General features: G+C 38.4%; 1 protein-coding gene across 3 annotated transcripts in view; it reads right to left on the bottom strand.

The window, feature by feature from the left end:
* The window catches only part of nphs1 (NPHS1 adhesion molecule, nephrin), a 94,650-nt gene that overhangs the window by 37,292 nt on the left and 32,189 nt on the right, over window positions 1-25,169 (bottom strand). For all 3 annotated transcript variants that reach the window (XM_079609439.1, XM_079609438.1, XM_079609440.1), the window contains 6 exons: window positions 15,031-15,153; window positions 14,691-14,772; window positions 12,056-12,159; window positions 9,552-9,673; window positions 5,370-5,541; window positions 4,622-4,779 (listed from right to left, as the gene is read on the bottom strand). In XM_079609439.1, the coding sequence (XP_079465565.1) occupies window positions 4,622-4,779; window positions 5,370-5,541; window positions 9,552-9,673; window positions 12,056-12,159; window positions 14,691-14,772; window positions 15,031-15,153 (761 nt within the window). The remainder of the gene's footprint in view (window positions 1-4,621; window positions 4,780-5,369; window positions 5,542-9,551; window positions 9,674-12,055; window positions 12,160-14,690; window positions 14,773-15,030; window positions 15,154-25,169) is intronic.

Below are 25,169 nucleotides of genomic sequence, written 5' to 3'. Positions count from 1 at the left end.
CTGAGAACAATATATGGTCATCGTAAAGAGCCATTATAAGGGAACATAATACTCTTTGGACACAAGAGTGAAAACATCAAATTATACAACCATGATTCACTCTCTTTGATGGTACTCTAGAAACTGATGACATATGGTCATTAAAAACTAAGAAAAAACATAAGCGTTAGAATACATTGTGGCTCTATTATCGCACTAACTGCATAAACAGATGTAAGTGTGCCAAACTTACTGTGAGGATTATTTAGTTATTTGTTCGTTTAGTTACATTTTTATGAACTTTTAGTTTGCTTCTCTTGGTTCCTGTTGTCTCTGTTCGCGCATTCATTAGTTACTAGTGATAGATGTGATCATGACACCTGTTAGTCCTTTAGTTCGTTATCTGTATATATTTAAGTTAGTTTCTCTGCCTTCAGAGTCGGTTATTACTTGTGTTTGAGCTTGTGCTAGACACGCTGTTACGTTGCCATCGGCTCTGTGGATTACCTGTGCTTATTTTGCTTATTAAATACTTTTGTTTTGGAAATTCAGAATCTTCTTCATCTTTGAACCTGACTGAGTGTAACACTTAGGAAAGCCAAGGCTCTGAAATTATGGAGCTTATATTATGACAAAATGATTTGAATTTGAATTGTGTAAATCTGAATTATTTGCAAGTGTAATCTAACAAAATTGAATTTTAGGTGGTAGTTTAAATAGTTCTGAATTTGAATTTTTTTAAACGAATATTGAACATTTGAAATTTAACAAATTGAAATGTTTTTATGGCTGAATTTTATAGACATGTATTTTCAAACAGTAATATTCAGTTTAAAAAAATTCAGATTCAAGTTTTCAAGATGAAGAAATTCAGAACTTCAAATTCAGTTTTCTAAAATTCAATGTCAAAAATTCAAGTTCAAAAATTCAGATCTGACAGAAAGTAGGTCACAGGTCATCCACAGGGAAGAGTAGATGATCTCAGAAAAGTCGAACAGAGCATTTTGGCCAGTTGCCACTCTCTGAGGGACATTCTAAAACGCTTACGTGAAAAACGCTTAACGTGGCTCACTGTACGAAGACAGTGATATGAAAGGACCAAACTCAGTACAAATCATATTAATAAACCATACTTTGTATAAAAAATCAGATGAGCCCAGAATACCTACGCAACGCGTTTAATTGTGCGCTAAGCATTTCCTTACCATAGAAAACCGTTATAAGAAAACGCTTAACGTGGCTTACTGTACAAAGACAGTGATATAAGGACCGTACACATCATATTAATAAACCATACTATGTATAAAAAATCAGATGAGCCCAGAATATGAACGCAACGCGTTAAGCATTTCCTTACCATAGAAAACCGATAAGAAAACGCTTAACGTGGCTTACTGTACAAAGACAAGGACCAAACTCAGTAGCCTACGCATCATAATAATAACAATGTATAAAAAATCAGATGAGCCCAGAATATGAACGCAATGCGTTTAATTACGCGTTAAGCATGTTCTTATCATAGAAAACCGTTATAAGAAAACACTTAACGTGGCTTAATAAACCTTAAACCTGATTTTTTTATACATAGTAGGCCTATGGTTTATTAAGGACCATTTAAGGTTTATTAAGCCACGTTAAGCGTTTTCTTATAACGGTTTTCTAGTATTAGAACATGCTTAATTAAACGCATTGCGTTCATATTCTGGGCTCATCTGATTTTTTATACAAAGTGGTTTATTAATATGATTTGTACTGAGTTTGGTCCTTTAATATCACTGTCTTCGTACAGTAAGCCACGTTAAGCGTTTTCATATCGGTTTTCTATTAAGGAATTTGCTTAACGTGTAATTAAACGCATTGCGTTCATATTCTGGGCTCATCTGATTTTTTATACATAGTATGGTTTATTAATATGTGTACGGTCCTTATATCACTGTCTTTGTACAGTGAGCCACGTAGCGTTTTCTTATAACGGTTTTCTATGGTAAGGAAATGCTTAACGCACAATTAAACGAGTTGCGTAGGTATTCTGGGCTCATCTGATTTTTTATACAAAGTATGGTTTATTAATATGATTTGTACTGAGTTTGGTCCTTAAATATCACTGTCTTCGTACAGTGAGCCACGTTAAGCGTTTTTCACGTAAGCGTTTTAGAATGTCCACTCATGAATCGCCCGGAGGTAAGTGATTCTTAAACATGAATGATTTTGTGTTTATATGTTAGGTTAGCGTTCTCAGCACGTGGGACATTGTCTAAGCGGTCTCTGGTGTTTGTTTTAAAGTAGCCTACATTTTGTGTAAAATTGATTAGAACGCCACCTTGTCTACTAGACCTCAGTTACACAGACAGGACGCGAGCGGCGCGACGCAACACAGCTTGAAGCGACTGTTGCAAAGAGCTGGGACTAGGTCAGAAATAGGATGGGGAATCCGTGTGCTGTTGGGGATTTCACGGGTCGCGTCGCACCGTTCGCGTCCGGTCTAGACTGCGTCGTACATGTAATAGACCTCCGGGCGATTCATGACAAGAGTCAGAGAGTGGCAACTTCTTGAACCACCACCACGTTCGCGCTGGAAAACTTCCGCAGTCCCCAATTGGCCAAAATGCTCTGTTCGACTTTTCTGAGATCATCTACTCTTCCCTGTGGATGACCTGTGACCTACTTTCTGTCAGATCTGAATTTTTGAACTTGAATTTTTGACATTGAATTTTAGAAAACTGAATTTGAAGTTCTGAATTTCTTCATCTTGAAAACTTGAATCTGAATTTTTTTAAACTGAATATTACTGTTTGAAAATACATGTCTATAAAATTCAGCCATAAAAACATTTCAATTTGTTAAATTTCAAATGTTCAATATTCGTTTAAAAAAATTCAAATTCAGAACTATTTAAACTACCACCTAAAATTCAATTTTGTTAGATTACACTTGCAAATAATTCAGATTTACACAATTCAAATTCAAATCATTTTGTCATAATATAAGCTCCATATGAAATGGTTTTAAAAGTTCAATTCAACTACATAAGTGACACAAATTGAAAGTGTAAGCCATCTGATTTCTATGAGTCCTTCTTGGGAAAGTGTTGAAAACAAGATTTGACTTGAATATTTACATTATTTTAAAATCACCATGAAATCAAAATGGACATCTCTTATTTTATGGAATATTGCAGTATTCATTATAAATAATTTATCCGAGCACATTTTTAGAAAAATACATAATATTATTAATATTACGTATAATATAATCCTCATAATCTTCAATCAAAATAACTTCCCCTCCCTCTTGCAGAAGAAAGACTTCTCTTTTTTGATGTGTTTTTCGGCGCAAGGGCGGGTGTCAATGTGTCAATCACATGAGTTCGACCAATAGGAATTTCCTGTTCGAGAAGCTGCAACTAAAAACGAAAAAGAAGGAAAGGAAGGGGAAAAAAAAGTAACCCCTAAAAAAAAAGTAATGTGGCAAGCCTAAGGATGTCCCGCAGATGGCACTGTGAACTAGGGCTGAACGATTAATAATATCACGATATGACGACAACACGATTTTTTAACCTGCGATTACACTCTGGTCACATGACACGCGAGAGTAAAGCAGTCTGCAGATGAAGCATTAAGCCATGCTACGCATATAGACCTGACACAAAGGAAAGAACAGTTTATATTTCATTTATGTAATATTTGTGTCGGCCATATACTATACATTAGGGGTGGGAGAAAAGATTATATCTCCAACGATTCTGGATTGATTCTGAGCTTAGTTTTTAAAACACAGATTAGTGTTGCTTCCAATTCCTCACACACACACCACTCAAACCTTTCATAAAGTTCGGAAAGGTTGATGCGAATTACAAGGACATTTAGAATGCAGTGGGCTTATATATTAAAAATATGAATCACATTCACTCTGATTTATATCACAATATAGAAGAATAGACAAAAGCAAATTCAGTTTCGTGCCGACTATATAATGGTAGGTTTTAATTCTGCTCATTTGCTAAGCTCTAATTTACACCTTCTCAGAGAGTTGACCCTGGCTTCATGGTTACTTACGGCCAAACTATTAGAAAATATCATAAAGAGTAGCTCGGAGAGAAAAAAATAAAAAAAATAAATTAACACCGGCATGTAAATGAAAGATCAGATGTAAAACACCTCCAAATGAACAAGGAGTGTCCTGTGAAGCACAGAGCAGCCTCGGGTCGGCTTTTATTCACTTATGTTTCATTCAAATCAACCTCTGGAGAGGAAGAGAGATTAAAAAAAAAGAAAGAGAGACTCTAAAAGCCCCTGATCTCGCAGAATATTATGTAGTAACTAATAGAATCTAAAGTAAAAGCATAGTCTTGATGGAGACTTTGAATCACTCTCGGTTCAAGGCTCGCCGGCTTTATTTCACACAATAATTGAAAAAATATTCCTTTAATCAAGCGCTACACCTCACGAAGCCTTTCGCTGTCGGTGAAATGGCTCATGTGAGTGTTTAGATGGTAGTTTCTATTGTTGATGAACCTATCAAAAGCAAGACATGGAAACAGTTTCAGAGTGTCAAATAAAACAGTAGTTTTAATTATAATTGACACATTTTTGTAAGAGAGGATGTTTTCACGTCCTCTATCTTGACTGTTAAGGTTGAATACCTCAGAGATGGTAACATTCGTTCTGTTGAGCTCCTTGAACCCGAGCCACCAGCGGATGTGAACCGGTGGATTACTGGAGGACGTGTAACAGCACAGATTGATCTCCTGTCCCTCTACAGCTTCAAAGGAGCCCAGTAACGTTACCTCAGCTGGCTCAACTGTGAGCAAAAGTGATTACCACAACAGAAAGAGAAGCAAGATAAATGGAGTCAGCATATCTTCCCAGCAAATCGTTTAAACACGCTAGTCATGGCACAAAGGATTTGACGCCACTACGATACGTTCTCCTGATGCTCTTACAGTACTGAAATAATGATCTAGCTGATCAATGAAATGGTGAGAAGTGTCTATAGAGATCTTCTAATAAATGCCCACATGGTATCAGTATTTGTGTGACTATGTATTCTCAATGAGCCGTATGTGCTAATGAGAGTAGCTTTGTGATAAGACATGGATATTTGACATTTAGAATTTGTGGTGACAAGACCACCGTTACAAACCATCCTCTGTTAATGAAAGATTAGAGAAACTGCAAGTAGCAGCAAGTATTGACCTGATTAACTTGTCAGCCATGATACAGCCATGTGTAATTGGCTTATGGTAAGTGACAGTGTGTCATGAAAGATCAAGCTTTTGTTTTAAGGCTATGCTGAAAACTACTAACAACAACAGGCTTTTGGCCTTCTTAGAAGTTGAATGGGTTCTTGAGCAGAAGTTTTTTTAAGATTAATTTTGACTGACAACTCACACATGACGGTAAGAGTGCGAGTGAGGGACATTGGTGAACGAGACACTTGGTTGACGCTTTCGCACTGCAGCACAGCATGATTGTCCTCTGGCTTCACCTCCATTCTCAACATGCTACTGGACCTACGTGACACAACGTCCACCTCCCAGCTAGTCGACAGGACTTCCCCATTCTGAAAAAGAGAAAAGATGGTACTGACAGACATACCGAGAGACAGACAGATAGACTCAGAGACGATAGATAGACAGACAGACGGAGACACAATAGATAGATCGATCACACTAAATGCGTCTCTATAACACGCATGTGTTTATCGTGTAATTTATACGCGAAAATGAGTTTTTACGTGGATATGACACGCATGGGTTGGTTGGGTAGGTTTAGTAGTGGTGTGGGGTGCGTGTGTATTATATGTTTGGGAAGAATTAGTGGAGTGGGATGCGTGTGTATTACATGCAATGAAGTGAGTATCAAATGCACGCGAAAACTGCGTATCATATGCACGTAAAAACTAATTTTCGCGTATAAATTGCACGATAAACACTGAGTGCTATAGAGACGCATTTATGTGAGAACAGGCTGGACAGACAGACAGACAGTAGATAGATACTTGATAGACAGACAGATAGACAGACGGAGAGATGATTGATAGACAGACAGATAGACAGACAGACATACTGAGAGATGATAGATACAGACAGACAGACAGAGACACAATAGACAAACAGATAGACCACGAGACGACAGACAGACAGAGACACAATAGATAGACAGACAGACAGAGACACAACAGACAGACAGAGACACAACAGACAGACAGAGACACAACAGACAGACAGAGACACGATAGACAGACAGACAGACAGACAGACAGACAGACAGACAGACAGACAGACAGACAGACAGACAGACAGAGAGAAAAATACGTTTGTGTCTGAAATCAGTCATCCAGTCAACGCCTTTGCAGACACTAACATTTGCATTAGCTGAAAATTATTAGAGATGTCAGGACTGACACATTTTATCAAAGTAAAACGAGAGTCTCCACTGTGAGTCTGTCTGCGGGACACTACATGAATGGAAAAGTAGATTTGGCTGCCTAGACTTCACTTGCAAATGATTTAAAGCTTGACATCTTCTCTCTGTCTCTGAACACAGACATTTAATAAAGTTCTTCGTTGTAGCTCTCAGCTTTCCCCTAGGCTTGCTGATTTTAGTAATTCACACACAGATACACACACACACACTCACACAAACTAAATAAATGGTTGAATTACAAAAAAATACATTTACCATAGTTTCTTAATGTCCTATTTAAGAGAAGAATTTACACAAGGGCAGTCCCGGGTAACATTACCCGAGAGCCACGCTCAGAGTGTCTTTACGAAATGTTGAATGGCCTTTATAAGAAAGCACTGCTTTTGTTCATTCTCCGCTCTCGGCTCAGTCTCTTTGTGAACATATGCACGCTGTTATCTTGAGTTAGTCCTCCGACACAGTCTCAGCAGAGTTTTCAGTGGCACTGAAGCTTTGCATCACATTTATTAAGTTGTTTGAGATGCCAATGCTTCATAATTTCTGAGGTTGGGAAAATGTAAAGAATATAAAACCACTGGTGCACCTGCCAGATTCTAGCTAGCTTCAAATTACTTTAGCAACCTGCGTTCCACTGTGACCTTACTCTGGCATTACATTCATGGTAATTGGCCTGCAAAGCATTTTGGTAAACAGCTCTCACATGGTTGAATGATGCAGCCCATAATTTTTCATCTAACAGCTACCTGCTTAACGTAACATTTGGGCCAATTTATCTAAGTGGCACTTTCCATGAATGCTGTACACTTTGGTGTCCCATGACTTTTTAGAGTTTTTTTTTGGATTGTGAACTATTACATATGTTAGGTAAACTATAAAATTATCATAATAACTACTTTTCCAACAAATCCTCCACACACACACAAAACAAAACGGTTTTGGCCTCTCCCACATCAGAGGTCTTAACCTTCTTGACTATACTGTACCAAAAAAATGAAAATCATAAAATCCTTTCAGCATTTCATATTTGACATAGTCTGCAGAATATTCAATGTTTTATACAATAACAATGTCTTAAAATGTTTAATTTCTTATTTTTAAATGATTTACTATTTAGACATCATTTGGACCATTTCTACAGCGTGGCAAAAAAAAACAACAAAGGAAAAAACATTTATTTCATTCGTCAACTCTTTTAAAGGAAAATTTCACCCAAAAATGAAAATTAGCCCTTGATTTACCTGAAGCCATCCTATGTGTGTATATGACTTCTTTCAGTGAACGCAATCAGAGTTATATTAAATAATGTCATGGCTCGTCCAAGCTTCATAATGGCAGTGAATGGCTGTATGTCTTTGGAAGTCCATTGAAATGTCTTTTGAAAGCACATCTATTCATTATTAAAGTGCTCCACGCGTCTCCCGGGGTTAAAAAAGGCCTTCTGAAGTGAAGCGGTGCGTTCGTGTAAGAAAAATATCCATGTTTAAAACTTTATCGGCTAAAATAACTAGCTTCCGGCAGACGGCCGTATGCATCGATTTACGGCAAAAGAGTAACCCTTGAACATAGAGGCCGCAAATTTTCGGTGCATCAAATGAGAAAGACCCAAGCTAAATTCATGTATTCACACTATAAGAATAAAGAAATAACTCTAGACTTATTGGCTTTAAGTGCTGTGGTGGCAAATAAATCCAATCGACGCGAATCTAGATCACGATGTACTTGAATCGAAACAATATATCCCCATGGAGCTGTTCACTACAGGTGCAATCAATCGCAGAGTGACAAAGCAAGATTTTTTTCAGACCAGTGTGTAGATTTTTTCCTCATCGCCCCGCGATAAAACGAGCCACCCAATTCACCCTTCGCAGGGAGTTTGATTGACAGGCGATCCGACCAATTATCATCAGCCGAATCTTCCATTTTGTCTGAAAAAGCAGTCAGAAGAGTTAGTAGATTATAACGTCGCTGGACTTGAACTTGAAAAAACGGTGTGTACTTACGCCTTTCCACAGTTGAAACAACATTCCTTGTGATGTTCATTCAAGTTTATTTGATGCTATAAATTAACTAGAAGGAAAAGAACTGAGGCACTATACAGAGATCTGTCACAACACATTAAAGAGCCACAAAACGGTATTTATTGCTTACATTTCTTAAAGAAACGACCAAATTTGAAAGGTGAGACTTTGTTTCATATCAAAAGTAACCTGCTCTGTTCTGTCTGTCGGCACATTGTCAGTGTCCTTTTTGCTCCGCGATATATTTTTTCACTGCGTATTTTTGTGGCGTGAGAGCGGCATGGCTTGTCGGACATAGCAACAGTAGCTAAAGGGGGCGGGTCTTTTTTCAGCTTACCCGAGCCGCTGCTGTTGCACAAAAGTGTGAGAGTGGTGGCGCTGTTTTGCAAACCTGTGTAAACACCGAAGAAAAGTATTCCGGAAGAGATAAGAGAATGGATGTTGAGTGTTATCAGTGGTGTCTGAGAACAGATTTATTCTTACATGTTCTTTATACAGATCACCATTTCTATTAATTTGCCACTGAATTATGCGATCTGAAGAGCTTGGAGCGGAATACAGAGCGCTGGTTTCTTCCGTGCGTGTCTGTCATGAGTCAGAGAGCTAATTCGCTCTAGAGCTGTCAATCATATTAAGTATGTGATCATAACTCCTGCCCTTCCGAATGGCGGCGGTGTGTTCATTTCCTCGTTCTGACTTCCACACGGTTGCGCACATAAACAACTGAGAGTAACCCTTATTGTAAAGTGTTACCAATCAAAATAAATGTTGTAACACTTTATTTAATAGTGTCCTTGTTACACATTTTCCATGTAATTACTATAGTAATAATGCATAGAGACGTCCAATTAACCCTAAACCTTAACCCTAATTATATAGTAAGTACATGTAGTTAATTACTATTACTTAGTACTTAATTGTGTAATTACACTGTAACAGGGACACCTTAAAATAAAGTGTAACCGAAAAAGTTTCTTTCATTTATGGGAAATATAAGTTTAATCAATAACTACAAGCCAAACACAAGGTCTTAGTTTGTATCCTGTTCAAGTAAAGGTAAAAGCCAAGTAATTATTTCTGAAAAGGAAAAGGGCAACCAATGAAGAATTTAGTATATTTCTCTCACCTTAATCCAATGCAGAGTGGCTAAAGGGTTGCCCCCGTACGACATGCACACCACCTTTAGAAAGGAACCAGCATTGACCTCTCCATTTTCTAATCCCATGATCACCGGAGCCTGCGGCGGAACTGAACGAATGAAGCCACAAGAGAAAGAAGGGTTACAACATCAATAGAGAGAAGTTTGAATCATTTGTATGCATTCGCAGGGATCACAGCACAGCTCACACTGCTCTTAGTAAAAAATGAAATGAGTGCAGTTCATGTGCGAAAAGGAGGGAAAATATTATTAAAACAAAAGATATTGCCTTTGTTCTGTGAAGATGGGCATCTTTTCATGTTAGAGCCAGTCATGAGAGATGAAATGGAAGAACAAAGAGCAAGATAGAAAAACGACCCCTAGTTTCAGCATCACGGCGTCAGGAAGAGCACGACTCTATTTTAGTCCCGTACAACATTGTTAAATCGAGGACATTTAACGCCAGTGCAGCGGGAAGACATCGCTTGTCCCTTTGATGAAGCCATTAAGAATAAAGAGCGACCCACACACTGGCACCAGTCCATAAACCAAAATAACAGATGTTTAAACTGTAATAAGGCAATGTGGAACATGAATAAATTACAGTGGAGCTGAATAATACATTTGCCATCAAATAAATTATGGGGCAGGGCCGCTCTTTGTTATTGCCCCAATCAGTTTGGAAGCGGACGCGATGGACGGATGAGAGTCTGCCATGACAAAGTGCCGTCTTGCTTACAATCTGCTGCAGATGAAAATGGCCAGTGGAAAGTTGGATTTGATGGGCCAGGCGTGCTGAGTAAGGCAGCGTTGCTGGCCATCGGTTCTGCTACATTAGCACTTATTGCACTGGCTGGGCGGTAATGGAACCATGAGCTGGGGTGAGTGAAGGGGGGCAATGTTTTAAAGCATAAATTTAGCGAGCAGAGAAAATGTGATTGGCGTTTCGGGGGAAGCTTATGCCTGTGAAATGCATCATATCACATGGATTTTGTGCATTAGGTCGCATCGGTTTTCAAAGCTCACCTAATAACATAACAGATAAGCGTACTGACTTAACATGGAATTTTTTTTTGATAAAACATGATGCCCTAAACTGATTCGAAAGGACTTTGGTTTTTCAATTTAAAGTCAATATGAAACGGAAATCAAACCTACTTTGTACAAAATGGCAACCTGCAATTGTTACCTTAAAGGGATTGTTCATTCAAAAAGTTTGCACAAAAGAAGATATTGTGAAAACTGTCTCAGGGCCGTATCTTGCACCCAGCGCAAATGACTTTGTACGTCGACGCATGCATCATTCCTATTTTGCACCCGGACACAGCGGGCGGTCGATCGAAAAGAGGAGGCGTGTTCTGGCGCAAACGTTCCCTGGTGCTATTTTGCAGTTTGAAAAAACAATTCCGCCACTGACCAGGAAAAACCTAGTGTAAAGTCAGTGGCGCGTCATTCAGATGCTATTTTAAGGGCGCATGCTTGGCCATAATGTAGCGTGTGCACAACGCGGATACACTTTGCTTCTCTCATCCTCACAGAGGATATTCATATTTTTGCAAACAATACATAATTACAAGGAAAAATATTACCACGTGAGGGAGATCATTGAGGTGTCCATGAAGATCCGCCGTTTTAATAGCAATCCGCCACGGAACAAGCGCGCCTACTCTTAAAGGGAATGTGAGAGGACGCTCTGATTGGTTTATTGCACGTTACGCCCAAACCACACCTATGAGTAATGTAGATACTTCAGACCAACCCATTTTAGATTTGCGTCGGTCGCAAATCAGAGTCATTTATCCCGCCGTTATAATAGCAACAGCGCCCGAGATCCGCTCACAGAGTTACTTGCGTTTCGCGTTTAATACTTGCGTTTCAGAACGTTAAAATAGGGCCCTCAGTGTTTCTTGTCCATACGATATATATATATACTGTGTATATAAATTTTTTGTTTTTGTTTTTTTGGTATAACCTAATGTATTTAGGTTAATGTAAATAACATTTTTGACTGCCAATCAGCTCTAAATGAAAAAATATGTTTTTTTTCCCTCACCAAATGTCCGGTTTCATATTGTGGAAGGGAAAATGGGTTGCAAATAGCATTTAATGTTGACTTTTATGGTTCAGTGTGTACTCCTGGTACTTGGTAGTTGTTACCCTCTCAGAGTGAATGGAACATTTCTTCCCACAGTGAAAGGACAAGGAGTACTACTTGACAGGAAAAAGGCCCAATTGGCTACGAGTCACGAAGCTGTGGCCATGAACTTGCCACTATAAGAGCAAAAATCTATGACTTCGTCTTGGTGATGTTCATTATTTACAGTATGTACTCAATTTAATTACACTCTGTTTGAACTGAGATTTCAAATACCAAATCAAGTGGCTCTTCACATCACACATGAATAAAAAAAATGCATATATCATATCACTATTAATTATTAAGAGCACTCAATTGTAAACACATTCAGTGTGAATTTACACAATGTTCTTACAGTATACCCTCATGGTCATGCCAGTCTCAAGAGCTCGAGGGGAAGCTGGGTTCTTCGCTCGACACGTCAGTCGCCGTGTGTCATACGAGCTTTGTGCCCGGATGCTGTAAGAGAGAGTGGGATTGACTTACGTTAATGCATTTCACACTGTGACACTTTCTCCCAGTGTTGCCACAATTACCCACAACCCCACTGATCTCATAACTTTTACTCATTTGCCAGTCTGGAGCATTGCCAGTGTACACTTAACTATACCTGGCCTCCAAGATTTGATTGTTCAGCAATACCTTACTCAAGAGTGCAGCGCAAGTGGAATGCAGAAGATACACGTTTCAGATATTCTGACAAAATTCCAAATGGATTTCAGGATTTGCCCATAGACTAAACATTTATGAGGCTGCAGGCAAAGAAAATCCTTGGTCAGTCTAGGTAATTATGCTGCATAAAAAGCTGAAAATAGGTTTTAATAAAGAAAACATGTGGTTTAACATACTGCAATGGGGACATTCGTCAAAAAATGAAAATTCCATTGTCCTTTTTACACGTCATGCCAACTACTATGATTTTCTTTCTTTTGTGGAACACAAAACGAGACGTTAAGCAGAAAGTCCAGGCTGTTCATTTGCATACAATGAAAGTGAATGAATACTGAGGCTGTCAAGTTCTAAAAATGAAGAAAAGAAAAAAGAAGAAGAACCATAAAGTGGCACTTTGGTGCTATATTTCAAGTCTCCTGAAGCCACGAGACAGCTTTGCATTAAAAAAAAGCAGAACTTTAGGTTATAACTCGCTTATAAACGTTCCTCTCTCCAGTCCTCCGTTAGTAATTCTAAAACGCCACTTTAGACCGTGAAACAAAGAAACTCTGAGTCGCTTTATTGAAGCTTATTGTATTATGTAGAGTAAGGAATAATTGACATGCATTATTTTTACCACTTATAGACTACTACGGTATACAAATGATGATGTATTTCAAGACGTTCAAGAGAGAGAGAGAGAGAGAGAGAGAGAGAGAGAGAGAGAGAGAGATTAAGCACGTGTGCGACCTCAATCTGTGCGTCTCTCAACAGTGTTCGGCACCAGCGTCTACTAATAGCGAAACTACGTTTATTTGCACCTCGCTAGTGAGAAACGTCATGTAGCAACAAAAAAACAACAATGATGAACCAGTTGCGTAATATTACATTGAAATAATAACAGTTTATACTTCGGAGATTCAAACTTAACTACAGTGCCTTATGATGGGGTAAGTTAAAATGCTGGCTCAATTTACCCCACAGTATTTGGTTCACTTTGCCCTATAGCTGCCATTTTGGACAAAACTAGCTACAATGGCTAACCAATTCAGGCTAATATTTAGCTAAACTATTTGCATGGTTTTATACATCGCTATTTCACCAATACGAATCATAAATATTTTTAGATTTGGACAAATTTGCTTTGATGTAACAGCCATAACATCTGACAAAGCCAAAAACAGTTTTTAAACTGGTCTTAGAATCAGTCTTCCTTCCTGCCATGTGTTTCTCCTTTTCAAAGTCTGCAGAAATGATGGGTGGTTCCAAAACATATGTTCACATTACAATAAAAGTGTACGGTTTCCAAGATAAAGGGAGTGGGTCAACTTACCCACTGGCTCATCTTACCCCACTATCCCCTAATTTTGTGGCAAATGAAACCTTGGAAATAATTTGTCGTTTTTATCCTATTGTATATATGTATACTACAGTTCTTTCTGGTTCTGGAATCTGATTGGCTGCTACTGGGGGAATATTGCACTGCTCTCAGCCAATCAGATTCCAGAACCAGAAAGAACTGTAGTATACATATATATACTGTATATTAGAAAGAAATCATAAAGTTTTTGAATGACATGAAGGTGGATAAAAGAACGGCTCCTTTAAATGTAAAAAAAAAAAGTGTCATTTTTAGCGACATCTAGTGGTGAGGTTACGAATTGCAACCGACATAAGTTACGGTGGCCGACAGGAAAAAATGTCATCATCTGAGACAGCAGAGAATAGACAGTTAAACAATGAGGTTTCTTTACAAAGACAAATTAAGAAATTAGGTTTACTTAATTATTCAGTGAAAACGATGTTATTGCAAATATTATTGTTATTGTTCATCATTGTGTCAGTGTTTTATTAGATGACTTTGGCAAGCTTCTTTGCATGAACAACAACATAGTTGACGAAACACGTTTGTCCGTTCAGGGCTACCGCAAAAACGATGTCGGCGCAAAATGGCGACTTAACGTGTACGGTAAATAGAACTGTCTCATTCTAAGGTGATAAAAACATAACGGTTCATTATGTAAGGTCTTTATACACCACTCAAAACATAGTTATGTACAGTATATGATATTGCATTTCTGTCAACATCCTCCTAAGTATTACACAATCCACCTTTAAATACCCAATTCACATGTTTGTTAAATGAAAAGTTGTTTTCTTAACAAACTCCATCGACCACTGCTTCTTTTGCCTTTATATACAGTGTTTAAAATCTTATCCTAGGTATTTTCTAATTTCAAAAAGAGAAATTATCAAGGTCATACAGTAAAATGTGAGTGGTGAAGAGGATTCAACTGCAAATAATAATTTTTAACTTCATTGTTCGCACACAAACTTACATGACTTCGGCATGAGTTGTTAAAAGCTTATCCTGTGAGCCTGACATTGTGAAAGAATCGGTTTCCGTCAGCTCCTCTCCATCTGAGAAAGAAGGGGGAAAAAAAGCACAAAAGTTTTAGTCAGTAAGCTGCCTCAGGGTACTTCTTGCCAAGAGATGGTGTGACACAAACTTAGTAAATGAATCATGAAGTCTCTTGGATTGAGTTTACAGCCACTGCTTTGAAAGCTCCCAAAGAGAGTTTTCATCTTTTACCGGCGTTGTGTATCAACAGTAATTGTCTCATAAGAGCTATGCTTAATGGACGTAAGAAAGAGTGGGGCTCTTAAGTGATGGCGTACCTCTGAACATGGTGATTTCTGCAGGAGGTTTTGCATCAGGAGCGATGCAGGTCACCGTGTATTCGTCTCCCTCCACCCACGGCTCATCAGACTCCAGCTGGATGTACGGCTGTGAGGGTGGGACTTAGACAAGAGAGAGAATGAGGAGAAGGTGAGGAGAGATTAACCTGCAGGGGATTGTCACAATATATTATTTTATTGCAAGCTGTGAACTCATTTGGTGTCTGGTTGAAGAGATATTTCAGAGCTTTAAACACACACACACACACATACACACACACACGTTTCTGAGCGAGCTACTTTGGAGACTAAATTTATGGTATTTCTCCATAAGTAAGCTAAATTTGAAGGGTTTTTGCAACATGATAAAAACCTGCTTCATACAAAAAGTAAATGCATTTTTGTATATGTGTGGGGAAGCACATTTAACATTAATTTGTATCATTAATTATAAAAAGCAACGTTACTTTTTTAATTAATATTATATGTACATCATACAACCTGTTATATACTTTTATATCCGTTATACTTATACAATTAATACTAATAATACAATCGAATACATCATATTAATGTTCAAATGTTTTGGATCATGTGGATACTTTTTAACTTTGACTCTTTTATACTTTTATTCAGCAAGGATGCATTAAACTGATCAAAAGTGGAGTGGGCAGGATATTAGGTGGGATCGAGTCATCTATGATGAAGAGTGTAGTGGGCTGGAGAGGGACCAGGGACGAGCTCCGCAGCGAAATTGATGAGCCAGCGCTCCTCAACTGGCTCAATCGGAGAACTGTCTCACCGGACCTAACTCTTCGCTGGATCTGGTGATCGGCTTCAGCCTCGGGACGGCTGTGGCGACCTGCTTTCTCTCTGAGAGAGATGGCTGCTGGAGGTGTAGATAGTCCTGGGGAGTCAGCGATAATGATGTTTATTGTCCTCAACGAATCCCATAGTGAGGGAGGATCCGCACACCCGCAAGTCGTAATCAATGAATTCTCCCCCAACAGTGGCATCTGGCCGAGGATATCGTCCATCCAATTCCAGAAACCCTGTTTCAAAGTCATCCCAGCGCACCTCGTAAGAGAGTTCCAGGTACCTAATCGTCCAGCGACCGGCCGTTTTGTGAAAGCAGTCCTCATAATCTGTTTAGGTCTGTTCTTCTGTCACACTTGTCTTGGTAGTTTACAGAATCATGATGCAGAATATCAGATACTAACGTATACTAACTACACATACGTAAGATGAGAACCGACAATGAACTGAATGAGACAGGGAGTATAAATAAACTTAATGACAGACAGAAAGTAATCAGTAACCAAGGAGACTATCTAGTATGCAATCAAGACTAAACTTAACTGAAGCACATTAAACACTAAAGACAACATGATGTGCAATGATGTGTTTGACATCTTCAATTGGGGGCTTTTCTGATCATACTGTATATTAATAAAATATATGTGTCAGCAAGCAAATCATGCAATTAATTCAACAAATGCTTTATTATTTCACCCAATAAGTGCCAACATTTTTACATAAAAAGTGATTAGCATAATTTTTTGCCATTTGATGACCCTATTTTATTAACAGGTCTTCCGAACTAAAAAATATGCTCAAACTCCCTTTTAGGCAAAACGAAAGTAGTGATGCCTAGTAGTGTTGACGCTGCAAATTAAACTGGGATAGGAGAAAGTATTTCTTCAGTGAAAACATCACATACTTCATTTGTAAGGGTAGATTTAGTGTTTGGTTTACACCGTGTCCTGACCAAAGCAATGAAAGCTCTTTCTTTCATGTTAAGGCCATTCACACTGACAGCGCTTTGCAGAAACAAAGCGACCAGAAGTCATTCATTTTCAATGAGAGCTGGTGATCTGAGGCAACATTAGCGAGAGACAAATTTAAGAAAGTTCATCTTCATGCAAATGCACACTGACAATGCAGAGAATGCCAGTGAGAGTGCAGATAAGTTCTGAGTGGTTTTTAGCATGTTGTTACATTATGTGACTGCAAAGTTATTCTGACCAAGTCTACCGTCTTTACTTTATGATATGGCTCAGGTCCATCCTTCAATGTAAATCTGACAGATTTATACCCTCTTTATTGTCTGGCAGGAAATACAATTGTAAGTCTGATTGCTTTGAAGAGTAATAGCATCCCACTTTTTCACAAGCCAAACATTATCATTCATATAAGTATGTCCAGCTTATAGTAAACTAATATAAAGTAAATGAGTCTCATGAGGTTTGCTCTATGCAAATGAATCAATTATTTGTTAGATTGAATGCATGGATAAATAAATCATACAGGTTGTGTAAAATATGTTTACTTATGATTATCCACTTGTACAGCATAAAAAAAGCCTTTGCGATCATCTATGGTTTATTTGTTTTGGCTATTTCAGTATTTTTTACTGACGTGAATGCATAATTACACAACTCAGATGGATAAGCTTCCAAGGTTCACTTAAAACAGACAATAAAAATAGATCTGACGTTATTGACAAATGGATCCAATTTATCTTTATTCTTTAAAGAGGCGATATTATGCTTTTTTACAAAGTCTTGAATAGGTTTTTATGCTTAAATTTAAAATGTTTTTCACATTATTTACGCAAATCTCTTCCCAGTCTGTCAGTAACACTGTGTTTAGTTCCTGCCTCTATGAAGCCCCTCCTTCTAAAAAATGCAATGTCCTCTGATTGGTCGACTGGATCAGTTTGTTGTGATTGGCCAGCTGCTTCAAGCGAGTTTCAGAAATGTCATGCCCCTTACCATGATCGTTAGTTTCAACGCACTACTAACACTAACTCAACCAGGATTCGTCCCTTTATTTTGTGTATTTTGTTCGCAAGCTGCAACTTTATTAAGGGTGTTAGAAAGTCCGTCCTGGAACGGAAAACAGACAGCAGTTTCCGACGGTCTGATATGACAGTTGTTGCTAGCAGAGTGATGTGAAAAACATCTCCACCTGCTGTCCCTGGACATTATTTATGTTTAGCGATTTTGCAGACAAATATCAAAACATAACCTTCCATAATTCTCCACAATGATAAAATTGTAAATGGCTGCCTGACACGTGGAAATAAATAAGACAAACTTTCTCCAGTGCCTGATTCTCTAGCCGAAATCTATGTCCATATTTGTCCGCTATCAAATCAGTGAATTAAAGTAAATGCCTAAAACGTCCCATAGTAAATCCAGGACCTGCCAGCAGACCTGCCAGCGGAATTAGATTATCAGAGACTACGAACTCAAGCTAAAGAGGGTCAATGTGCTCAGGAAGAGGCTCTCATGGCAAAGGAGGCATTATCTAACCAGTTAGAAAGATGACGCAAGCTGAAAAGAGCAGAAACTGATTTAGAAGTGGCCAAACTGGTGAGATTCCTGCTCAGTAAAGATACAAGTTTGACTGATCCAGAGACTTGAGCATCACCAGACAACACATGGCAACCACCTCAGTTCCTTGTCATTCTCAGCCAACCCACCTATGTTTCAACAGTCTCCCTACCCATTATCGTCCATGATCCAAGCCACAGACTGTTCCAGAGGCACAGAGAACATGTGCCCAATGCACAGTTCAGTCAATAACCGAAACTCTTCGGTTGACATTACAAGCAACTATGTCTGCACGAGTTCCAGCTCCCACAGCACAATTGTGTATGGGTTGCATAAGACTTTGGCAAGCCAAATCGATCCCTTGGGGTTTATCATACCATTCACCAAAAGGGCCAAGATTCTTATTCAGGATCTATGGAAACATAACCTTGGCTAGGATGACCCAATTGAATCCTAACTCGACCTTATACTCCTGCCTTTGCTTGCCTTGCCTTTCCCTGTTAGGATGTTCAAGATGTGAATCAACAGCTCCATCATCCTGGTTCAGAGCGAGTTCTAGCAGATACTGGGTGCTTAGAGGCTGTAACACAACTGTACACAAATACCAACATTCTGATCAAGATTGCCAGTTTTGACGTGCAAAGCCACAGACCCTACAGATGGCTGATCTTCCTCCCAATCGGCTACACCTGCTCAAGCTGCCATTTTACTCCACTGACACAGACTGGTTTAGACTTTTTCATGTAAAGATATTAGAAAATATTTTTTTGTAATTTTGCAGACCTTTTACAGCAACATTAAACACTAAAAATTGAAAATGTAAAAAAGAGTAATAGCCAGCAGTAAAGTGCCGAGCACCCACAGAAATGGCCAATCAAAAAAATCAATTGAGATTCAGAACCTCTCTGATTGGTGGATTGTACATCTGGTCCTCGCAGGATGTAATACAGAATTTTACCATTACATAGCATTACAACATAACCTGACTCAAATGCTTGTACTTTCTGTTTTTTCCCACCATTATAAAATGCATTTTATGTGTTCAACTCTAAAACCATCAGGTACCGGTATATCAGTGAGAGACTGACTCGTGAAAACACTCATGGAACGAATATGTTTTTGTTTGGTTGGTAATGTATTTGCAGTCCAGGGGTTTCTCTTTACAATACATGAATAACCTTTGTGCAATTAATTAATCAAGTGCACCATCGCACGGAGAAAAAAGACTGTACTTTTCAAAAACACCAAGTATAGCCTAATAAGTATGGAGCAAGAGGCATGTTAAAATGTTTTAAGGGGCATTTGTTGCGAATGTGAATGTGTCACCTTGCTTAGCCCATTTATCATTTGCTCATGGAAACATAGGTGAATAAAGATGGTTATACTTGGTTGGTAATGAATTTGCACTTGCAAGTTTCCAATAAACAAAAATGAAAGATGTAGATGCGTTTGTCATCGCAGGGGGTGGAGTATGGAGTGTGGGCAGTGGGCACCCACTGGCAGAAACATAAATCGTCGCCTATGCATAATAGGTCCGCTTTAATGCTTTAAAACAAGTAGTGAAACAAATCTTACTTAGGGCCTCACAAACCCATGCACATGGTTATTTAAGATCTTAACGAAGGGCCTCGCAGTGTTTCTTGGTTGTTTTCTATCAGAGTACTTTCACTTTCAGTGGCCTCAGCACGACACTGCAGAAGCAGACCATCTCATTATCAATTGAAACGCCTGTGTGAATCACAGACGGATGATGAAGCGTGGCCCCTGCACTGTCGACAAGCCTGTGGAAATGCACTAAATGCTAATCTAGCATAGCGCTCTGCTTATAGGAAAAAAAGAGCAGCAGCAACAGTGCTGCAAATCACCTCCAGCAGAAGAGACGCGCACGCCGCCGATCAAAGCGCTCCCTCTTTACCTCTCCGCTGCGCAACTTTCCCCTGCATCGCTCGGGGCTACAGAGCGCTTCTCGCCGCTTTTGACGAGAGAGAGTGAAAATCAGTTTTTGTGCTCTGTTCAAACGAATCGAACTCAAGTGTGGCACTGTCCAAGTTTGCCCGAGTTGCACAGTTTTCCCACTGTGAGCTTGATATTGGATGCAAAAGTGTGAAACGGCATAATTTTTTGGTTGTACAATGTGAAAGGAATATCTTAAAATCCTGCTTATGAACTTAAGGCTGTTCACACAGGAAGCGAGTTAGCTGTAAAAATCCTAGACGGTACAAAGCGGTAGGGAAGAAAAAAACGCAGGTCTTGTGTTATTAAAGGCTGAATTATATAAAAAAAAAAAAACTAAATTTACTTCTGACAACAGTTAAAAAACAGTCCAGACCAAAAGCAAGACCATGTCCTGTGTGAACGGCCCCTGAAACTTTTGACTGAGACAAAGTCTGACAGCTTTCTACACAACACTATAACAAGAAAATAAATAAATAGCATTATGATTACAATTAAAATCTCAATTAACTATAAAATTGGTTATATGCACTAGAATGAAAACTTCTGTTTCTCTAAAAAAAATTTTTAAATAATAGAAGTCATGTATGTATGTGTATATATATATATATATATATATATATATATATATATATATATATATATATATATATATATATAAATATATAGCACTTCATTCTCGCTCAACTGTGTATATAAAGTTTATTATAAAATTATTTTTAATATCATGATTATATTTTCTATAAAATAAATTATATTATATTATATCTAGTATCTAGTTATATAGTATATTACATTATATCTAGTTATATATTTCTTATTTTAAAAATAAATAAATAAATATAAAAATAACATTATAATATAATATAATACTTATTATAATACTATATATATATTAAATAGTACATCAAAATAAAATATTATTAATAGATTATTATTAAGATATTTAATAATAAATAACTTCATTAATTACTAATAAAAAAGAAGAAAAAAAAGAATTATAAATTGGACTTCTAAGTCAAATTATAGCCAAATAAGATTATTTGTGATATTTACTATGTGAACTACTTTGATTTTCTGGCTTCCTTTGAAGCACAAGTCTCTGTGGAACATTCTCAAATTATACTGGATGACAATGATCATCAGTTTTTTTTTTCTCTCAGAGGGGCAAGCTTACATACCCAAAACAATATAAAATCCTTAATTTCACAAAAAAAAAAAAAAAAAAAACCTAGCAAATAAACCAAAGAAATACCCAGTGAGAACTGCACATTGTAATTAGAGCCTCAGTGTTGTTGTTCAGGTAGCCAGTTGCTCCCCTGGAGTTTCTAGGCACTAGGGGGCGTTATTGCTGTGTGCAGCTCGGCACTGAGGAGCGAGGGGCTTCACACCGAGACAGATGGGGCAAGTCTTGGGCTTCAGACGGATTTAAAGGAAGCAATAGGAGCTGTGCGGACACTGATGGCTGAGGAGAGCACTGCAGTGGAGCCCGCTTAGATAATGAGATGCATTTGTTTTCTCTTCTCTTCTGCTCTCCCTTTCTTTTTAACTGCTCACAATTTCCTCTCACTCTCTCGCTTTCTCACCCTCACGCCATCGCCCCCTCACTCTCTCTCTCTCTCATTCTCTGCAGATGAAGCCAGGCTCATCACTTGTTGTGGTAGAGAAGACATTGTTTAGGCACATAGATTTCCCAGTAAAGACTGATGGTGTGCTCACAGACCAAAGCAAGCAGGTAGAGCATTTCTCTCTTTCTCTCTCTCTCTCTCTGCCTCTATGCATGTCTTTCACTTCATCCTTCATTCTCGCTCTCTCAACTTTTGGCTCAGTGCTGGATATATAGCAAAGCTAAAAAAGCCAAAAGGTGCTTCAAAACAACAACAGCAAAAAATACTACAGCAATGCAAAGGTAGCAAAGGTAGCATGTAAAAACAACAGTGTTTCATCACAGTGCAACACGATCAAAGTGCGTATCCATACCACGAATGACATTTATACGCCAAAAATGTTTAGTTTTTTTGTGTCCATATGCTACCCACTGAAAACCCTTGGGTAGGATTAGGGATGGGGAGTGCGTGCGTATTACACGCCATAAAGTGCATATCAAATGCACGTGAAAACTGCTTATCATATGCACGCAAAAACAATTTTTGCCGTATAAATGGCACGAGAAATAACATTTGTGGTATACGCACTTTCATGAGATCGGCTGCACAGTGATGTCATATCTACAACAGACCATACTACTATTATTGAACTAATCTGCTGGTACTAAACTAATGTCCTCTTCTTAGTCACATAACAAAACTATACAGGATATTACCATAGCAAAATAGGTAGATTAAATGCATTCCAATACAATTTCAAGTATACGGATTATTGTCCTGTAGTGTTATAATAACATCATATGTTTCATATTATATTGTTTCTTTTTTCTTTGTATGTGATATTAATGTTTTCCATGTTTTAATCACTTTTTGCATTGAAAATTTGTGATCAGCCTGTAAACGAAGCTTAAAAAACGCGACCTTTCCCGATTTCCTAGGATATAAATGAAAGGTGAATGTAGTTCGCTAGAAAAATCAAAAGGCCGTTAATGCCTCTTTTCCGTTCCATGACACATAAAATAGATGCTTATACAATGTTTAGGATGAAGCTGAAAGAGCCATTCGGTACTGTAGTGCCAATGTGTCATGCAAAGAAAAGGGATTCATTACAATTATACTCTCACATTGTTCGATCTGTATAGTCTATAGTCTCAATTATATACTTTATAATTAAACTAATCATAACAGTGTGATTTTCATGACCTCATCTGTCGCCATGATGCCGGTGAATTGCATACGTACACATTGCTATGATCAGATGCTTTCTTAACGGCTGTTTTCTCACCGCTGTCATTTTTGTTGTGTGTTTCTTTGGTTATTGAGAGGAAAGCATGCAGCACATTTACAAATTCATCTAGCGTCGCGCTCAGCAGCGTGTACGGCATCTTGATGTCCGGTAACAGTGTATCGCTTCATAGGTATTTCCAGCGAAGAAGGAAAAATAACTTTGTCGTGAGTATATTGGGGCCTTGAATCAAGTTCAGTCTCTCGTACGTTACGTCTGCATGAATGCGAGCACGAGCAATAAGTTGCTGGCTGCAGTTCAGTTCACGTCCACAGATGTCGCTAATAACAAGGGTTTCTGAATTCTACATAAAGCCTTTCTAAAAATAAAGTTTTAATTATTACTTATATTTAAATATGTTTGAACTCATTCAGTCTGATGTCATTGAGACCAAATTTTTAAATGACTAGGCCTCTCAGACTGTTTTTAGAAACAACAAGGGGTGCAATGACTGGAACGAGGGGTCTCTAGCCCCCTGGACATTTAAACACCCTCCAGTTACCTCATTCTTTCTCCTTTCACTTTCTGCTGCAGTCAAGCTGCGGTAGAAACCAGGTGTGTGTGTGTGTGTGTGTGTGTGTTCAGCAGTCTGTTCTTTGAGACCGGAGAGAAGGAATGATGAGAGAGGGAGAGGTTGTGTGTGTGTGTGTGTGTGTGTGTGTGTGTGTGTGTGTGTGTGTGTGTGTGTGTGTGTGTGTGTGTATGTGTGTGTGTGTGTGTGTGTGTGTGTGTGTGCAGAGGTGTGTCTGGGTATGTGTGGGGAGTTTTATGTCTGTGTTACTGGGAGCATTAGGAGCCAGAGCATGACAGCCAATGGTTAGTCAGGCAAAGATTATGACCTCAGAGAAGCCCACCTGAGTCGCCCACCACACTTCCTGCGACCTCTCCTCCCTAGACAAATGTACGCTCACATGAACAGAGCAAATACAATGCCAGACATGCACACATACACATTTGTATGCAGAAGAACAGAGCAATGAACACACACGCACACACACACACACACACACACATACAAGCGCTCAGGCATTGAAACATTGAGCAGCGAAATTTGATTCATTAGACAAATGTAGACGGATGGACAGATATGGAAGATAAGAGGCTCATTAGCGCAGACAGATGAACATACCCCTTCAGTTTTTTCTCTCACATACTCATCAATAAACATATAAACATGCAAATGTTTTCCTCATAACCGATTCACACATGCAATAGCCAAGTGAATGAAAAGATAGTCAAAAGGCAATAATTTGATCACAGATGCTCGTTTTCAAGCTCTCTCGTGCACAAATAGACACATTTCCTGATGAAATAAACCAAAACAGCTCCCTCCCACATGGACAATTATATGTGTAAATGAATGTTGATGCAGTTTTGTCATCGAGATGAAACTGTGAAAACAGTGATGCTTACTTAAAGGTGCACTCGGTAATTGTTCCCTAATTAAAAAAGTTTCACATCATAAAGAAATGAAAAATCACTTCAGAAAAAGGATTACATTGTGAGATCTAAACATATAAATGTGGGTTGTCTCTAGACAAACTTTTAATGTTGGTATGACAACGTCATATTTCAAGTTCTGAAAAAAGTTTAAAAAGATAGGTAGGCAGACTTCAGTTCAGTTCAAATATTAGGAAAGTATTTAAGGAAACATTTACAGAACATGTTCAGGCAACATGAGACAGCATTTGCATTCAATGTTTTCTTTTAACACTGATGCCATCTAAGCTGTGTAGACTAATGGTTGTTAACCAATAGCCAAATAGCAGGTTAACATTACCCAACAGTGATTTCAGAAACCGAGCAGGTGCATTTTGATGATAGATTACTAAAAAAACGTATTTTTCCTTGCATCGATGGTTCACAATAAGTCCAGAAACGTGCATTAAGAAAGTAAACAGGGTCGACGTAATGTCAAGTTCACCGAGTCAGAGAAACCGTATTTGGCCGTATCTG

The sequence above is a fragment of the Phoxinus phoxinus genome (genome assembly GCF_949152265.1).
Source record: "Phoxinus phoxinus genome assembly, chromosome: 4".
Classification (NCBI taxonomy): Eukaryota; Metazoa; Chordata; class Actinopteri; order Cypriniformes; family Leuciscidae; genus Phoxinus; species Phoxinus phoxinus.
The sequence above is the reverse complement of the archived record's forward strand: the minus strand, read 5'-3'. Positions and strand labels throughout refer to the sequence as shown.